We start from the raw sequence: 19216 nt of genomic DNA on the forward strand, positions 1-19216 counted from the left end.
GAAACTGCTTAGTTTCTCTTTCTCTCCACACTGTGAAAGCTCAAATGTTAATTTAGGCACATACAATGATTACTCCATTCTAAAATGTCAAAAAGGTAATTTGAGGGACTTTCAACTGAAAAGTTTAAGATCACCACATTGAAGTATATTAAAAACTCAGTGTGTGTTTGGGACTAGGGCTTAAACTAAACTGGCTAAAAATTGCAATAAGACTTGCAGTGACTTTGAGCTATGAAAGGTCAAACTGGAAGGAATAGAATCCCATAGAATTAAAACAAAGGAATGAAACAAGCTGAAATTAAAATGATTGTGGAAGAATATGGTGGCCTGAGATTAGTCAACATATAATAATGACAGAATGGGCTGTTTTTAAAAAATCATAAAAAAATATTTTGGGCTAAACCAATATAGTATATTTGAAACTATTTTTAAAACAGTGATCCAAGAAATATTTTGGAGTCATATGTAGGTCTGGCACCAATGAATAAAGATTACTGGATGTTCTGTATATAAGGCATATGGACATACCGTGTTTCAATTAAAATGATGACACCATATTTTGGTAATATCTAATATATTTAATTTTGGCATAATAGTGATTTATTATATAGTAATATTTCAAAAATATACTTTTGTGTTTAACAAACCACCGAAGAGCTCAAAATAATGGCCTATAAACATGCTTTTGCTCCAAACACCAAGCTGCTATTGCACGGAAGGCAGTGAATTCCATCACGGGAGTTATAAGATCCAGGGCTGCAGATCACTGTGAATAAAAAATAAGTTAATAAGTAACGGTTTCCTAATGCCACGTAAATTAACTTTACATGGAGGATAAATTTTCAAAGAAGAAAGAATTTTTCAAAACGAAAATAATTTGTTTTTAGTTGTGGTAAAATGCATATAGCATAAAATTTGCCATTTTAACCATTTTTAAGTGTACAGTTCAGTAGTGTTAAATGTATGCAAATCATTAATGTACAACTAATCTCCAGAACTTCTGCATCTGGGAAAAACTGCAACTATACCCATTAAACATCTCCTCATTCCCCCTCTCCCCGCTCCTGGCAGCCACCATTCCACAATTTGTTTCTATGAGTTGGACTCCTCTAAATGCCTCATGTAAGTGAAAAGTTTTAAGTTTTCACTCTAATCCAGCTTAAACCAAGACTGTGACCTAAAATAGTTGTACTGACCACACGATGTTGACATCAGAAGGCTGACTGGGCCATCCTGTAAGTTACAGAAGAAGCCACAAGGGGTCAAGAACCAAATGTGACTACCAGATGGTCCACAGTAGCCACGATTTAGACGTATAAAGATAGCCCCAAATATGGGAAGGACTTGCAGATCATTTCTAACAATCCTCTGCTTTCAAATCCTATTTCTATCATGGGCTAAAGGTGTAATTCTGGAAAAATTACTTAGCCTAAAACGTAACTCAGTTTGGTCATTCCTAACATAAGGACAATGTATACCATGAATACGTCACCACTGCTCCCTCTGTGTGATGGAAAGTAAAGAGAGGCAGGAAGAAACCAAGGTCAAATACATTCTCTGCCTTTGATTAACTTTGGGATCCTGGGCAAAGTAGTCAATTCTCTTAGTTCTAGTTTCCTTATTTGTAAAACAGGTACAGTAACAATCAAGTCATAGCATTATTGTGAGGACTGAAACCAGATGACTTAGATGAAAAGGCACCCAGCATGTGATGGGCACTCAATAAATGCTTAACCCTGTGCATTGCGGGGTTGCTGCCTCTACTCACCTCTTCCACTGGGGGCGGGGCGGCATCAACGTCATGGGATGCCATCAGCCCCTAATTAGGTTGGGGTCTCTGACCAACCTATTGCAGATGTGGTCAGCCAAGGGATCACAAAGATGTTAGTAACAGCACATCTAAGGCATGGGTATTATGGGCCATCAAAAAAGATTCTTTATCTAGCACCATGATTTAATAATACATGTCACTGAATGGATCTGGGTCATGTTATATTATTTAATTTCTTATTCTTCTTAAAATATATTTTTTCAAATTGGGAAATATCTTAACCGTCACTCAGAAAAAGTATTTTCCATTCTAGGTTCCACAGAGTTCCTCAAGTTTTTAACAGACATTTTATTTGGGAATTAATGTTCCAGATGGAAAAAAAATTGGTAAACAAAGTTAAATAGATTGATTTGCTGCAGTAATAAGAAGAGTGTTTAAAGTGAAAATGTATGTGGTAAAATTCCAATGACATAATATTTCTCAAAGGTGTGTGATCATGGTACACTTTCTCTCAAAACACATATTAATATTTCTTGATGCACAAATATGGAAAGATTTAGTGAATGTATTAAAAGTGTCAAATCATTACATATGGGGAAGAGAAACCTGCATTTAGTCTTTACACACAGACTTTATACATGACTGTTACAAACAGAACTGATACTGGCATAAAATCATCTAAATCAAAGTTTAAATAAGTAATGATAAGTAATAAATATTCTTAAAATTTTAAAAACCTTCATAATATAGTACATGTTACACCACAGAGCCCTTATCTGTAGCACTCTCTCCTAGGATATATCCTGAAATATTTTGTTCTCTTTTAAGTGGAATTGTGGAAAAATGCTAAAATGTTATTTAAATTTACAGTATAAAATTAGTGAACTTTTCTTCCAGGTCTGAGTCTCAGTGAGTAGAACATCTCCCAGCTACAGTTATGAGAGCAGCCTGATTAAAACTTCATTATTTCAATAAGAAGAGAAGGAAGCATTGGTGACTGATCGGTATCGAAATATGAAGAAATAAGTAAATACAGGAAAATATCTTCATGAATTTTGGGTAGGGAATAATTCCTTAAAAAGGGAAGTGACTAGCCATAATAGAAAATAATTGATACATGTGGTATTAAAATTAAGAACTTAAAGTAACAATAGTCAAGCAAGAAAACTAGGAAATAGTTGCAGCTATATAACCAACAGAGGACTACCGTTCAGAAAACACACACAATTCATATAAATCAATGAGAAAAGGACAGAAAATAATAGGAAAAACTTAACCAAGGAGGCAAATTCTTGTGTACTGAAAACTACCAAAAATTGCTGAAAGAAATCAAAGACACAAATGGAAAGACATCCCATGTTCATTTAATATTTAATACTGTTAAGATGTCAGTACTACTAACTATTCATGAAATCTCCATCTATGAAATCTCTAGATTCTATGAAAGTTCTATCAAAATCCCAGTGGTGGCATTTTCAGAGATTAAAAAATCCATCATAAAACTCATTTGAAATCTCAAGGGACTCAGAATAGCCAAAGCAATTTTGTAAAAGAATAACAAAGTTGGACATCTCACACTTGCTGATTTAAGTACTACAAAGCTACAGTAATTTCAGTGGCCTGGTACTGACATAAAGACAAAATTACAGACAAAAAAAAACAGAAATAAACTTCCAAATAATTTTTAACAAGGATACCAAGACCATTCAATGAGGAAAGGACAGTCTTTTCAACAAATGGTTGAGCAAACTGGATATCCACTTGAAAATGAATGAGGCTGGACTCACCTTACACCATATATACAAAAATTAACTCAAAATGGATCAAAGACCTAAACATAAGAGCTAAAACCATGAAATTCTTGGAAGAAAACATAGGAAAAAGCTTTATGACATTAGATTTTACAATGATTTTTTTATATGACACTGAAAGCATGAGGACAAAAGACAAATAATTAAATTGGACTACATCAAAATCGAAACTTTTTCTGTACACTTGAACCAAGGAAAGGCCATATGAAGACAAAATGAGAAGGTGGCCCATTATGCCATCTGTAAGCCAAGAGAGAACTCACCAGAAACGAATCACCAGCACCTTGAACTTGGGCTTCCAGCCTCCAGAATTGTGAAAAAAAATTTTGTTTAAGCCATCCAGTATATGGAATTTTGTTATGGCGGCCCACCCTAATACAGTATTTATCCAAAAGAACTAAAAGTAGGATCTCGAAGAGATATCTGCACACCCATGTTCAGTGCAGCATTATCCACAATAGCCAAGAGGTGGAAGCAACCCTATGTCCATTGACAGACGAATGGATAAAGAAAACATGGCATACACATGTAGACAACGGAAATGTGGTACATTAGTGCTGGGCCGCCTAATGTGATGTTAATGTGGGAATGTGAAATTATAAAAAGTACTGTGGAATGGTATGAAAATGTGTGATGGTCACGTACTACACATGTTGGAGGTGGGAATGTGATACATATACACACATATACACAACAGAATAGTATTTAGCCTGCAAAAGGAAGGAAATTCTGACACATATTACAACATAGATGCCAAGTGAAATAAGCCAATCACAAAACGACAAATGCCACATGATCTCATTTACATGAGGTACCTAGAGTACTCGTCAAATTTACAGGGACAGAAAGAAGAAGAGTGGTTGTCAGGGACTGAAAGGAGGGCAGAATGGGGAACTAGCGTTTAATAGGTACAGAATTTCAGTTTGGGAAGATGAAAAAGTCCTGGAGATGGATGGTATTGACGCTTACACAACAATATGAATGTGCTTAATGCCACTAATTTGTACCTTGCAATATGCTTAAAAGGTTAAATCTTATGTATGTTTCACCATAATAAAAAATGCGATGCATTACATAATCATCAGATTGCAAATATTTAAAGTTTGGTTATGCCAAGAATTGGCATAGATGTAGACAGGATCTGTCCTACATTGCATTGTAAAAGTGTTTTCTAATTTTTTTGTATTAACCCAATCTGACATATTTTAATGAATTGCTCATCTTATGATCCAATAGTAGCTAAAGACCTAGGATATACAAACAAAAATATTCACAACACCATTGTTTGTCATAGTAGAAAAACTGAGAAGTAGGAAGCAATTTCAACCAACAATAAAACAGATATATACTCCTTGATATATTCATAAAATAGAATATTATATAGAAAAGAAATTTTTTAATTGTGTTATAACCACAAAAATGTGCATGAATCTCACAGATACATTTTGCAATACTGTGAATCTGTTAAAATAGCCTATCATTGGACAGATTCTCAGACTGGATTTTTAAAAATCCAACTTTATGCTGCTAATGTAAAAATGTAAATTTTAATCAAATTAATCTATACCTGCACTGCACTCATAAATAAAACCTCAACTACAATTTTATTTTACATAACTTGACAAATCAATCTAAAATGGACAACTTCTAAAGAGAAAAAAGAAGGTTATTTACCCTCTCTATACATCAAGACATTAATTACCACAAACGGTAAAACAAAAAAGGACCCTTTAAAAGACACATATATTTTTGCGTATGTACATATATGTGTATATACATACGAATGTAGGTGTGTATATATATATGCACCATATATTATAAGTATATATGTGTGTATGTATACACACACACACACACACACACACACACAGTATGTACCCTTATTTTATGGACCTGAGAGTAAAGAAACAAAATTTGAAATTAATAAAATAAATTATTAGAGAATTTTTTCCTGGTTGTGAGGCAGGTAAGACTTTTATAAGAGGAAACAAATACAGAAAATAAGCAATAAGACTTATACAATATTAAACAAAAAATAATGCACCAAAGACAATGTCCACAATGCTAAAAATCAAGTAGCCAAGAATTCTAATTCTAGCTTATATTGAATTAATCAATCTGCAGAAAACACTTATAACATCTGGAAAGAGGAAACATACACTATTTGACAGTCTTGAAGAGGTAGCAAAGACAGCAGGCAAATGGGTAAAAGTATTATCATATATTTCAGCAGTGGGCACTCACCACGCTATGTGGTGCACGGGTGGCTAAAACTGAAGCAAAAATTATGTCTACTTGGTTACAAAAAATGAGAGGACAGACTTCTAGGCCACCAGAAGATATAGAAAGTAATGGGAGAAATTCAAGGAAATAGGTAGAAACAGAAGCAGCAACTCTAAAATCTCACATAAACTCCATGCAGATAACTGGCTGATGTGAGACCTTCACATTAGTCAATGATATTGCAAGAAGTTCAAAACCAGTAAGAGCTGGAAAGCTGAACAAACTGAGAAGATGGTGCCTACAATGGGAGAGACAGTTTAGATTTTGAATCTAGCATGTTATTAGGCTAAATAATAAACACTCTTCAGAGCAAAAATAAGCCAGAAGACTCTACATAGCACTACCAATAAAGTTTAGGATCTAATAAAAATTATTAGATTTTCAAAGACACAGAAAACTAACTCATAGTCAAGAGAAATAAGAGTTTAAAAAAAAAAAAGAATAGAGTAACATCAGCAAAGATACTGGCAGCTCCAAATGACAGTCCCAACTAAAGAAACATGAAAATAATCAAGCAAAAACTCTCAGAATTAACTTTGAAAGAACTCTAAAAAACAATCAACATATAGGAAATAGTAAAATGGCAGAAATAAGTCCTTTCTTATCAGTAATTACTTTTAATGTAAATGGGTTAAATTCTACAATCAGAAGACAGAAACTGGCAGAATGAATATTTATGATCCAACTATATGCAATCTGGAAGAGACTCACTTTAGACCAAATGAAACAATTAGATTGAAAGTGAAAAAGTGGAAAAAGATATTCCATGGAAACTGTAATGAAAAAAGAGCTGGCACTAATTAAAAGTAAATAGACTTTAAGTCAAAAACTGTTATAATAAAAAAAGGAAATTACATATTCCTAAAAGGATCAAATCACTAAGAAGATATAACAATTATAAAAATATACGCACCAAACAACAGGTACAGAAAATATATAAAGCAAACACTGGCAGACCAGAGGGAGACATAGCTCTACAGCATTACTTGGAGATTTCATTACCTCTCTTCCAATAATGCATAGAGTTTCTAGACAGAGGATCAATAAGGAAATAGAGGACTTGACAATACTATAAACCAAATAAATCAACAGATGTATATACAACACTTCACTCGTAGCAACAGAATACCCATTTTTATCAAGTACACATGCAATATTTTCTAGGATAGACAATACTTTAGGACACAAGACAATTCTTCATAAATTTAAAAAGAATGATATCATACAAATCACAAGAGGATGAAGCTACTGAAGAAATCAGTAACATAAGGAAAAGTGGAATGTTCACAAATATGTGGAAATTAAACAACACATTCTTAAAAGGCCAAGAAGATAAAGAAGATATCAAAAGGGAAATTGAAAAACATATTGAGATGTCTTAGAATGAAAGAATAACACACCAAACCATATGAGATTAAGTGAAAGCAGAGGAACATTTATTAGTAGTAAATGCCTATATTGAAAAAAAAGAAAGATCTTAAATCAATAACATAAATTTACACCTGAAGGGATGAGAAAACAACAAACTAAATCTACAGATAGCAGAAGGAAGAAAAATTTTTTAAAGATTAAAGTGAATATTAATGACAGAGAGAATTTAAAAAATAGAGAAAAGCAAGGAAAACAGGATTTGATTTTTATAAAGACTAAAAGGATTGACAAACCTTTAGGTAGATTGAGAAAAAGAGAGAAGAGAGGAATTTCCAGAGTCAGAAAGAAAGATGGAACATCACTACCAAACTTACAGAAATAAAAAGGATAAGCCAATTTTAAGAAAAATTATATGCCGCCAAATGAGGTAAACCAGAAAAAAAAAGAAAAATACCTGGAAACACACGTGTTACAAAAACTGACTGAAAAGAAATAGAAAATCTGAAGAAATCTATAACAAGTAAAGATATTCAGCTACTAACTGAAAACCTCCAATAATGAAAATCTCAGGGTGAGATGGCTTCACTGGTGAATACTACCAAACAGTTAAAGAAGAATTAAACAAATTCTTCTCAAACTCTTTCAAAAACAGAAGAGGAGGAAACATTTACTCATCAATCTGTGATATCAGCATTGCCCTGATATCAAAGCCAGATAGAGTTATTACTAAGACAAGGAAATAAATATCAATATCTCTAGAATGCAGATGCAAACATCCTCAACAAAATACTAACAAGCAACTTCCAACACTATATTAAAGTATTATTCACCATAATCAAGTGGGATATATCCCAGGAACTGCAAAGGTGGCTAAACATATAAAAACCAATCAAAGTAATATACTATACAAATAGAAGGGGGAAAAAAACCCTACATGATCATCTCAATTGATGCAGAAAATGAATTTGACAAAATCCAAAATTTTCATCATAAAAACACTCAACAAACTAGGAACAAAATGAAAAAAAATTCAATCTGATAAAGGGCTTTTATGAAAACCCCAAAGCTAACATCATCTTCAATAGTGAAATACTGAAAGTTTTCCCCCTAAGATCAAGAACAAGGCAAGGATGTCCTAAAGAAAGTTCTAGAGAGAGCAATTAGGCAAGAAAAAGAAGAAAAGGCATCTGAATTGTAAAAGAAAAAGTAAACTAATTGTAGATGACATGATTGTGTGTATGTATACACACACACACACACACACACACACACACACAGGGAGAGAGAGAGAGAAACCTGTGAATACTCATATACACACGGTACTAGAGCTAATAAAGGAATTCAGCAAAGTTGCAGGATACAAGATCAACACAAAAAGTGGTTATGTCTATACACTAGCAGTGAAAAATCCCAAAAGAAAATTAGAGAAGCAATTATATATACATGATAATCCACAAAAAATCTAGATGTAAATTGAAGCAAGAAGACTGAAGACTTGTAAAATTAAAATTATAAAACATTGCTGTAAGAAATAAAAGAAGACCTACATAAATGGAAACACATCCTATGTTGGAGAAGTGGAAGACAATATTGTGAAGATGACAATACAATCCAAAGGAACCTATAGATCAATGTATCCTGTATCAAAATCCCTCAGGCTCGTTTTTTTTTTTTATAACATCTTTATTGGAGTATAATTGCTTTACAATGGTGTGTTATTTTCTGCTTTATAACAAAGTGAATCAATTATACATATAGATATGTTCCCATATCTCTTCCCTCTTGCGTTTCCCTCCCTCTCACCCTCCCTATCCCACCCCTCTAGGTGGTCACAAACCACAGAGCTGATCTCCCTGTGCTATGTGGCTGCTTCCCACTCGCTATCTATTTTAGGTTTGGTTTTGAAAAGAGGGAATGATGATCCTCAAATTCACATGGAATTGCAAGGGGCCTAAAATATACAACATAGTTTTGAAAAATACAAACCTAGAGTACTCACACTTCTAAATTTCAAAACTCCCTACAAAGCTACCATAATCAAAACAGTGTAGCACTAGAAAAGGAGAGAAGGTACACTAATGGAATAGAACTGAGAGTCCAGAAACAGCCACAGACATCAGTGGCGAACTGATTTTCAACAAGGATGACAAGATCACGCAAGGGGGAAAGAACAGTCTCTTCAGTGAAAAGTCCTGTGACAACCAGATAGCCACATGCCAAGAATATATTTGGACCCCTAACTCATACTGTTTTCTAGAACTTACCTCAAATCATCAATGACCTCTTTGAAAAAAAGGAAAGGGGTAAATTTTTCACAAGTTTAGATTCCATAATGGTTTTTTAGAAATGACACCAAAAGTATCAGCAATAAAAAAGAAAATAAACTGAACTTTGTAAAAATATAAAACTTCTGTGCACAAATGGACATTATTAAGAAAGTGAAAAAACTCTCTTGAGAATAGATAAATATTTGCCAATCATACATGTGCTAAGGTCTGAGTATAAAGAATATGTAAATAGCCCTTAGAACTCAACAACAAAAAGAAAGAAAACCCAATTTAAAAAATGAAGAGAAGACTTGCCCAGATATTTTTCTGAAGATATACAAGTGGCCACCAAGTACAGGAAAAAATGCTCAACGTCATTAGTCATTCGGGAAATGCAAGTCAATACTGAGACCCTACTTCACACACAAGGATAGCAATAATTTTTTTAAAGGAAAATAACAAGTGTTGTTGAGAATAGTTACCCTTGTATATTATTAGTAGCACTGTAAAATTGTGCAGGCACTGTGCTAGTTTGAAAACAGCTCAAGAAAGGTAAACACAGGATTGCCTGTGTATAAAGTATAAACAAACAACGCAATATTATTCAACCATAAAAAGGAATGACATACTGATGCATGCTACAATGTGGTTAAATCTTGAAACATTAGGTTAAGTGAAAGAAGCCAGAGGAAAAATGACAAATATTGTATCTTTTCATTTGTATGAAATATCCAGAATAGAGACAGAAAGCAGACTGGTAGTTGTCAGGGGCTGAAGGTAGAGAAAAATAGGAAGTAACCACTTAATAAGCAAAGAGTTTCTTTTTGAGGTGATTAAAATGTTTGGGAACTAGGTAGAGGTGGTGGTTGCACAGCACCATGTACTAAATGTCACTGAATTATCCACTTTAAAATGTCTTTATGTTATATAAATTTCAACTTAATTAAAAAATGAGTAGAGCTTCATGTGACCCTTGGGCCAATATAAATTGGTGTAACATATGTGTAATTGATAACCAAAAAGGGAGGACAGAGAGAGTAATGCAGAAAACAATAAATGACATATATGACCCCAAAGCCTTGAATATAGCAAAAGACATAAATGAATAATCCAAAAAACTCTGCAAACACCAACATGAAATGTACAAAACCTCCACCCCTACACACAACATAGTCAAACTGCTATAAATCCCGAGTAAAGATAATCTAAATGCTATGGAGTAAACATGATGACACATTAAATGCAGGGTGCAAGAGGGAAGAAGTATGAGTAGCAGTTCACTTCTCCCTAGAAGCAATAACTGCTAGAAGGCAGTGGAACATTATTCAGTGCTAAAAAGAAATACTACTAAGTGAAGGAAGTCAATCTGAAAAGGCTACACACTGTAGGATTCCAACAATATAACATTCAGGAAAAGGCAAAACTATAGAGACAGTAAAAAGATCAGTGGCTTGGGGATAAAGAAGAATGAATAGGTGGAAAGCAGAGAAAGTTTAGGGTAGTGTAGCCACACTGTATGATACTATAATTGTAAACATATGTCATTACACACTTGTCCAAAAAAACAGAATGTACAACACCATGAGTGAATCCTAATGTAAACCATGGACTTTGGGTGATAATGATATTTCATTCATTGTAGATTCATCAATGACAACAAATGTATCACTCTGCTGAGGGATGTTGAGCGGTGGAGGTTAAGCATGAGGGGGGCCAGAGGACATATGGAAAATCTCTGTACCTTACATTCAAATTTGCTTTGAACCCAAAACTGCCTAAAAAATAAAGTTTATTTAAAAAACATGAAAGGTAAAAAAAGACATTTGGTAATACAATTTAGAGACATTGTAGACAATAACCCTGCACTACAAGTAAGGCTAAAAGAAGTTCTTTAGCCTGAAGAGAACAGTGGCCAGATAGAATAAAGGAAATGATTTACCATTTTGCCTGAAACAACCGAAACATAATAACCATAGAAAGACATGGAAAATGGTTTTCAAGAAACTGGACATCAAACCACAAGGGACAGTGATCCCAAGGGACATACAGGAAACAAAATATTGATATATGAGCTCTACAACTGTTGTAGATTATTGCTTTCAGTGAGTTTCTAAATTATGGCAATGGGAACTAAGGTGGAGCTGAGTTCTTCCCTGAACTGAAGAGACAAAGCTGAAGTCCAAGAAGACATTGAATGCAGCTAGTGTTCTTCCTGGGAACCAGAAAGGAGATACTGTGGAGACAGTGAACTCTGGAGATGAGTAGAACATCTCACTTGATTGTATAACAGAAATCAGCATATGTGTCTGAAGAAGCTACCTGAATCTGGGGAAAGGACCATCAATTTTGATAACTTTAGAGGAAAGGGTGCTTGGCAATCACTCAGGCTAAGGAACAGTGTCTGTTCCCAATAACCAGAATAGAAAATTCATATTCAAAAGGCATTGGGTGGAGCACTTAGGAAAGTAGTGGAAAATGATTAGCTTTTGACTGAATGCTGAACCAGAAACACCAATCAGATTAGAAAAGCAAGACATGAAATGATCAAATTGTTTTCAATAATGTATTAATTGCATGTGAAAAAAAGAAGACAAAATTCACAGGAATACAAAAATATGCAGTGCCAAATAAGGTAAAATCACAATGTTTGGAATCTACACAAAGATTACTAGGCATGAGAAAGAGGCAAGAAAACACATAATAAAAGGAATAATCAAACAATAAAACCAAGCTAGAAAAAAGGAGGTGAAATACTTGTATACTAAAAACTACAAAACATTGCTGAAAGAAACTACAGGAGACCTAAATAAATAGAAAGTCATTCACCCTGTGGTCATGGTAGGAAGACTTAATAGTAAGATGTCAACATTACCCAAAGCAATCTAGATATTCAATGCAATCCCTATGAAAATTCCAACAGCTTTTTTTTTAAAGAAATTGAAAAGCCATTCCTCAATTCATAGTAAATTGCAAGTGGCCCTGAACAGCCAAAATAAAATCTTGAAAAAGAAGAACAAAGCCAGAGGACTCGTATTTCCCAATTTCAAAACATACTACAAAGCTCCAGGAATCAAAACAGACAGACCTACAGACCAATGGAACAGAAATAAACCTATTCATTTATTACCAACTGATTCTTGATAAGGGTGCCAAGTCCATTCAATGTGAAAACAGTAAACTCTTCAACAAATGGTGCTGGGAAAACTGTATTTCCACAAGCAGAAAAATGAAGTTGGATCTCTACCTCACGCTATATACAAATTTTAACTATGACTTAAATAAAGAGCTAAAAATTCCTAGAAGAAAACATAGGGCTAAATCTTCATGTCTTCTGGTATGGCAACAAAGTTAAAAAATGGATAAATTGGACTTCATCAAAATTTAAAATTTTGTGCATCAAAAGACATTATCAACAACTTTGTTAAATGGCTAAGCAGAAATGTTAACAGGGTCTATCTCTTTCTGGCACAAGATATAAGCACTAATCATAAGAAAACTGGAGTGATTATATTAATATCTAACAAAGTAGACTTCAACGCAAGGAATATTATCAGGAATAAAAAGGTGTATCATTACATAATGATGGAGAGTCAAGTCATCAAGAAAAGGAGCAATCCTAAATGTCTATTTACATAATTACTGAGTTTCAAAATACTTGGAAGAAAATAAAGGAGAAACAGTCCAATCCACAATATCAGCTGGGAGCTTCAACATTTCACTCTTACAAATTGATTTAACAAGTGGAAACTAGGACAATAGAAATACAGAAGACAACTTCTACTTAAATGCCAGAATAAACTTATTATTCAAGAAGACATGGAACGGGCTTCCCTGGTGGCGCAGTGGTTCATAGTCCGCCTGCCGATGCAGGGGACACAGGTTCGTGCCCTGGTCCGGGAAGATCCCATATGCCACGGAGCGGCTAGGCCCATGAGCCATGGCAGCTGGGCCTGCGCGTCCGGAGCCTGTGCTCCTCAACGGGAGAGGCCACAACAGTGAGAGGCCCGTGTACCACAAAAATAAATAAATAAATAAGCACAGTAGAAAATCTTTGTGACCTTAGGGTAGGAAAATGTTTATTAGAACACAAAAACATGTGAACCACAGAATAAAAAAAATAATAATAAATTGGATTTCTTCAATGTTTTGCTTTGAAAACAAAAATGTAAGCCACAGTCTGGGAAAATAGTCACAGCACATATATCAGAAAAAAAACTTTTTGTCCATACTAAATTAAGAACTCTTACAACTCAGTGAGACAAACAACGCACTTAAAAAATGGGAAAGATATTTGAACAGATACTGTGCAAAGGAATACCAATATCCAATAGAAACTTGAAAATATTTTTTAAAAAGGAAAATTAAAATTAAAACCACAATAAGATACCACTACACATACACACATTGGAATGGCTAAAATTAAAAAAGAGTGAGCATACTATGCTTTGGAAAGTATTTAGAACAACTGGAACTCCGCAACCTTTCTGGTAGAACATGAAAATTGTACAGCTGCTTTAAAAATAATTTGGCTTTTTTTTAATAAAGTTAAACATACACTTACCGTATGACCCAGCAATCGCAATCATAGGTATTTTCCCAGAAGAACTGAAAACACATGTCCACCCAAAGACCTGTACAGGAATGTTCATAGCAGCTTTATTTGTAATGGCCTAAAACTGGAAACAACCCAGATGTCCATCATCAGGTGAATGGATAAATAAAATGTGGTATATCCATACAATGGACTACTACTCAGCAATAAAGAGGAGCAAACTATTAATACATGAGATAATACTGACGAACCTCAAAATTATGCCGAGTGAAAGAATTCAGACAAAGATTATATATTGCATGATTCCATTTATTAAAAATTATTAAAATGCATGCAAATATATAGTGATGCAGAGCATATCTGCATTTGCTTGGGAATGGATATTGAGGGAGGACTGATTACAAAAAGGCATAAGCAAAATGCAGGGTTACGGCAGAGATCCTCTTCTTGACTGTGGTGATAGTTTCATGGATGTATATGTGTCCAGGTCATTAAACTGTATAATTTCAACATGAGTACTTAATTGTATGTCACTGTTGAGCCCAAGCAAAGCAAGTTGTAGAGGTTATTTAAGGCAAGACGCCATTTATTGATTATCACGCAAACCAATACTATTTGTCATTGTTGATTGCCTCAATAAGAATTAAAAGTATAAAATTCGGGATTGGGTTAAAAAATATCCAATTCTGATAATGAATATATCTGAGCAGAAGAGGAAGACAATGGATTGTTGAGGCCTTCACAGGAAGCTTCAGCTGTGTCCTATTTAAATCACTTTAAATCTTAGGATACAAAGCAAGTGACAGAATATGAAATTTGTTTGGAAGGGGAGATATGAACATACTTGTTTATAACATCATTTTCTATATTTCTAGATGTTTGAAATATAACATTATAAAGAAAAATTTTATTTCCAAAGAGCGATAATAAATCAAAGACACACACACATACACACACACATGCATCGTTCCCTGAAAACCAAAACTAAACAAGCTTCAAGGTACAGATAGCTTCAATGAGGTATTGAGGGAAAAATTATATAAATTTTACATAAACCATTCAGAAAAAGCAAGAAGAGGGAATGACTGCAATTCATTTTTAAAACAGCAAGTGCCCTAATAATAAAATTGTATAAATATTTACAAGAAAACTATAGACCAAAGTTCCTTATGGATATAGACACAAGAATCCTTAACTAAATGTTAGCATATAAACCTCAGTGATATGTAGAAATTACGAATGATGATCACATATAGTTTATATTAGAGGTCAGTTTATACAAAGTTGGTTTAACTTCTATGTATCGATCAATGCATCATAAAACATGATAAAAGATACAAAACATATGATCATCTCAATGGTGTATACAAGACATGACAAAATTCCATCTCCTTCATGATGAAAAATCAAAATAAATAGAGAATGGAAGGGAATTTCCTTCATCAACCCGATTAATGGTATCTCTTAAAAGCCGCCAGCTAGCATCACAGATAAAGGAGAAAGCCCGTGGGCCCTGACAGTTGGAACAGGAAAAGAATGCCAACTCTCACCACTTTTGGTGAGCACTTTTCTGAACATTCTAGCCAGACTAATGGGGGCGATAAAAAGAAATAAAGAGCATGGAAATGGGAAATAAAGCAGTGAAACTGTCTTTATTCCTATGTGAAATGATTAGGTATGAAGAAAATCCCAAAAATAAAAAATAAATTCTTAGAACTGTAAGTTTTAGCAAGGCCATACAATACAAGGTCAATGTTTCTAGAAGAAAATAGGAAAAATTCTTCATGAATTTGGGGTAAGCAGAAATTTCTTGGATGGACACAATATCTTTGGTTCCTTAAGAAAAAAAATTAAGAAACTTAGTTTTGTCCAAATTAAAACTTCTGTATTTGAAAGACACCATTAAGAAAGTAAAATGAATATATATGGACCTGTTTCCAGAATACATAAATAAACCTTGTAAGTCAATATTTAGAAGAATAATAACCAGAAAAAGGGTAGAGGAAATGATGTGAACAGTTCACAAAAGAACATATGTGAATGCTCACAGAGAACATGAGAAGATATTTGATATCATTAGCTATAAAGTAAATACAAATTATATCACAAATAAAATAGCACTACACTGATTAAAATTTAAAAGATGGACAATATCAAGACTGCAAGAATGTGAAACAACCAGAAATCTCATACACTGCTTGGTGGACATGCAAAATCATACAACTACTTTGTAAAAGTTTGGGAGTTTCTTAACAGTTAAAAATACTCTACCATATTATCCTAAAACTTAACTCTTACGCATTTACCCAAGAGAAATGAAAACACAGGTCCACAAAAACTTACACAGAAATGTTCATACAAGCTCTATTCACAATAGACAAAAACTAGAAACAACCCAAATGCCTGTCAAAAACTGAATGTATAAATAAACAGTGGTAAGTTTAATAAGTAGTTGTGATTGTGAAGTAGCATAAGGGGACAATTCGGGGAATGGAAATTTCTATATCTTCATAGTGGTACTGGTTAAATGGATGAATACACTTGTCAAAACTCACTGAACTGTACAATTAAAATGTACACATTTAAAAATGAGTGTGTTTGACACCTTAATAAAGTTGATTTAAAAATTTTCCCCACAAATACTGCATGATCTAAAAGAGTCAAATTCACAAAGGCAGGAAGTAGAATGGTGGTCCCCAGGGGCTGGTGAGAGGGAGAAATGAGGAGATATTACAAAGTTTTAGTTATGCAGGATGAATAAATTCTGGAGAACCAAGTAGAGCAATATGACTCTAATTAACAATATTACATTTCATACTTGAAATCTCGTAAAAGGGTAGATCTTAAATGATCTCACCATACACACACACACACGCACACACACACACAATATATATATATATATTTATGTAACTATGTGAGGTATGGAGCATGATGGATATGTGAATTAGCTTAATTGTGGTGATTATTTCACAATGTATACATATATCAGAACATCGAGTTGTATATCTTAGATACATACAACTTTGTCAATTATACCACAATGAAGATGAAAAACAGACACAGAGATATAACACACTTATGAATATGAAGCCATCTTCTCCCCAAAACATAATCCTATCAGGCTTACTGAAAATGAAAACTGACCAGCTGATTCTAAAATAAATAGGGGAATATAAGGACCTTGTGACAGACTGTATTTCCCAGAGATGGCTAACAATATATCCATCCCATTCTACACATTCTTACAATTGTGACCTTGTTGAGCAGTAGAATCCATCCGGGTCACCTCCTCTGTTCCTAAGTGGAACTTTGTATGACAGAAGTGACACCAGCTGACTTCTGAGGCTAGATCATGGCTTCCTATTGTTGTCTTAGGACATGAGCTTTTAGATTCATTCCACTGCCATACTGTAATGTAACAGTGCCCAGTGCTCACACAGGGCCAGTTAATGTGTATAATCCCATGAGTTAGTATGGAAACACTCAAGAATAACAGGCTTACAGCCAGAGTAAACAGAAAATTCTTGCCTCAATAGCAGAGAATGACTAGCCTAGACGGAACATTGGTTCAGCCAAATAAATTAAAAGTAAGACCAGAAATAACCAAACTGTTTCCAAACAATTTTTCTGTGTGTAAGAACAAAACGCAATAATGCAAAAATATAAAAATACAAAAAATATTCAATGCCAAACAACAGAATATTCACAAATATCTGGCATTCAGTGAAAAATTACTTGGCATGAGGGAGACAAGACAATATGACTCACGATAAGAAAAAAAGTTAATTACAATCTACCCTGAATATGTGGAGAAGGACATTAAAACAATTAATGTAACAATATTCCCTATGTTCAAAACCTAGAAAGCCCAGAGATAAACCCACGCACCTATGGTCAACTAATCTATGACAAAGGAGGCAAGGATATACAATGGAGAAAAGACAGTCTGTTCAATAAATGGTGCTGGGAAAACTGTACAGCTACATGTAAAAGAATGAAATTAGAACACTCCTTAACACCATACACAAAAATAAACTCAAAATGGATTAGAGACCTAAATGTAAGACCAGACACTATAAAACTCTTAGAGGAAAACATAGGAAGAACACTCTGACATAAATCACTGCAAGATCTTTTTTGATCCAGCTCCTAGAGTAATGGAAATAAAAACAAAAATAAACAAACGGGACCTAATGGAACTTCAAAGCTTTTGCACAGCAAAGGAAACCATAAACAAGACGAAAAGACAGCCCTCAGAATGGGAGAAAATATTTGCAAATAAATCAACGGGCAAAGGATTAATCTCCAAAATATATAAAAAGCTCATTCAGCTCAATATTAAAACAACAAACAACCCAATCCAAAAATGGGCAGAAGACCTAAATAGACATTTCTCCAAAGAAGACATACAGATGGCCAAGACGCACATGAAAAGCTGCTCAACATCACTAATTATTAGAGAAATGCAAATCAAAACTACAATGAGGTATCACCTCACACCAGTTAGAATGGGCATCATCAGAAAATCTACAAGCAACAAATGCTGGTGAGGGTGTGGAGGAAAGGGAACCCTCTTGCACTGTTGGTGGGAATGTCAACTGATACAGCCACTACGGAGAACAGTATGCAGGTTACTTAAAAAACTATAAATAGAATTACCATATGAACCAGTAATCCCACTACTGGGCATATACCCAAAGAAAACCATAATTCAAAAAGACACATGCACACCAATGTTCACTGCAACACTGTTTACAATAGCCAGATCACGGAAGCAACCTAAATGCCCATCGACAGACAAATGGATAAAGAAGTTGTGGTACATGTATACAATGCAATATTACTCAGCCATGAAAAGGAATGAAATTGAGTCATTTGTAAAGACATGGATGGATCCAGAGACTGTCATACAGAGCGAAGTAAGTCAGAAAGAGAAGAACAAATATCATATATTAACTCATATATGTGGAACCCAGAAAAATGGTACAGATGAACCAGTTTGCAGGGCAGAAATAGAGACACAGAGGTAGATAACGAAAGTATGGACACCAAGCAGGGAAAGTGGCGGGGGGGTGGGTGTGGGTGTGGGATGAATTGGGAGATTGGGGTTGACATGTATACACTGATGTGTATAAAATGGATGACTAATAAGAACCTG

At 34.2% G+C, this 19216-nt stretch overlaps 1 protein-coding gene across 1 annotated transcript in view; it reads right to left on the reverse strand.

Annotated features, from left to right (window-relative positions):
• Positions 1-579: 579 nt before the first annotated feature.
• Positions 580-19216, reverse strand: part of ZPBP (zona pellucida binding protein) — a gene marked incomplete at its 5' end in the record, with an annotated part of 85485 nt that continues 66848 nt past the window's right edge. Inside the window, one exon of the mRNA XM_081244795.1 lies at positions 580-766. Coding sequence (XP_081100921.1) covers positions 672-766 — 95 coding nt within the window. The 3' untranslated portion in view covers positions 580-671. The remainder of the gene's footprint in view (positions 767-19216) is intronic.

This window comes from Mesoplodon bidens, assembly GCF_964165515.1.
Source record: "Mesoplodon bidens genome assembly, chromosome: 9".
In the NCBI taxonomy this organism is placed as follows: Eukaryota; Metazoa; Chordata; class Mammalia; order Artiodactyla; family Ziphiidae; genus Mesoplodon; species Mesoplodon bidens.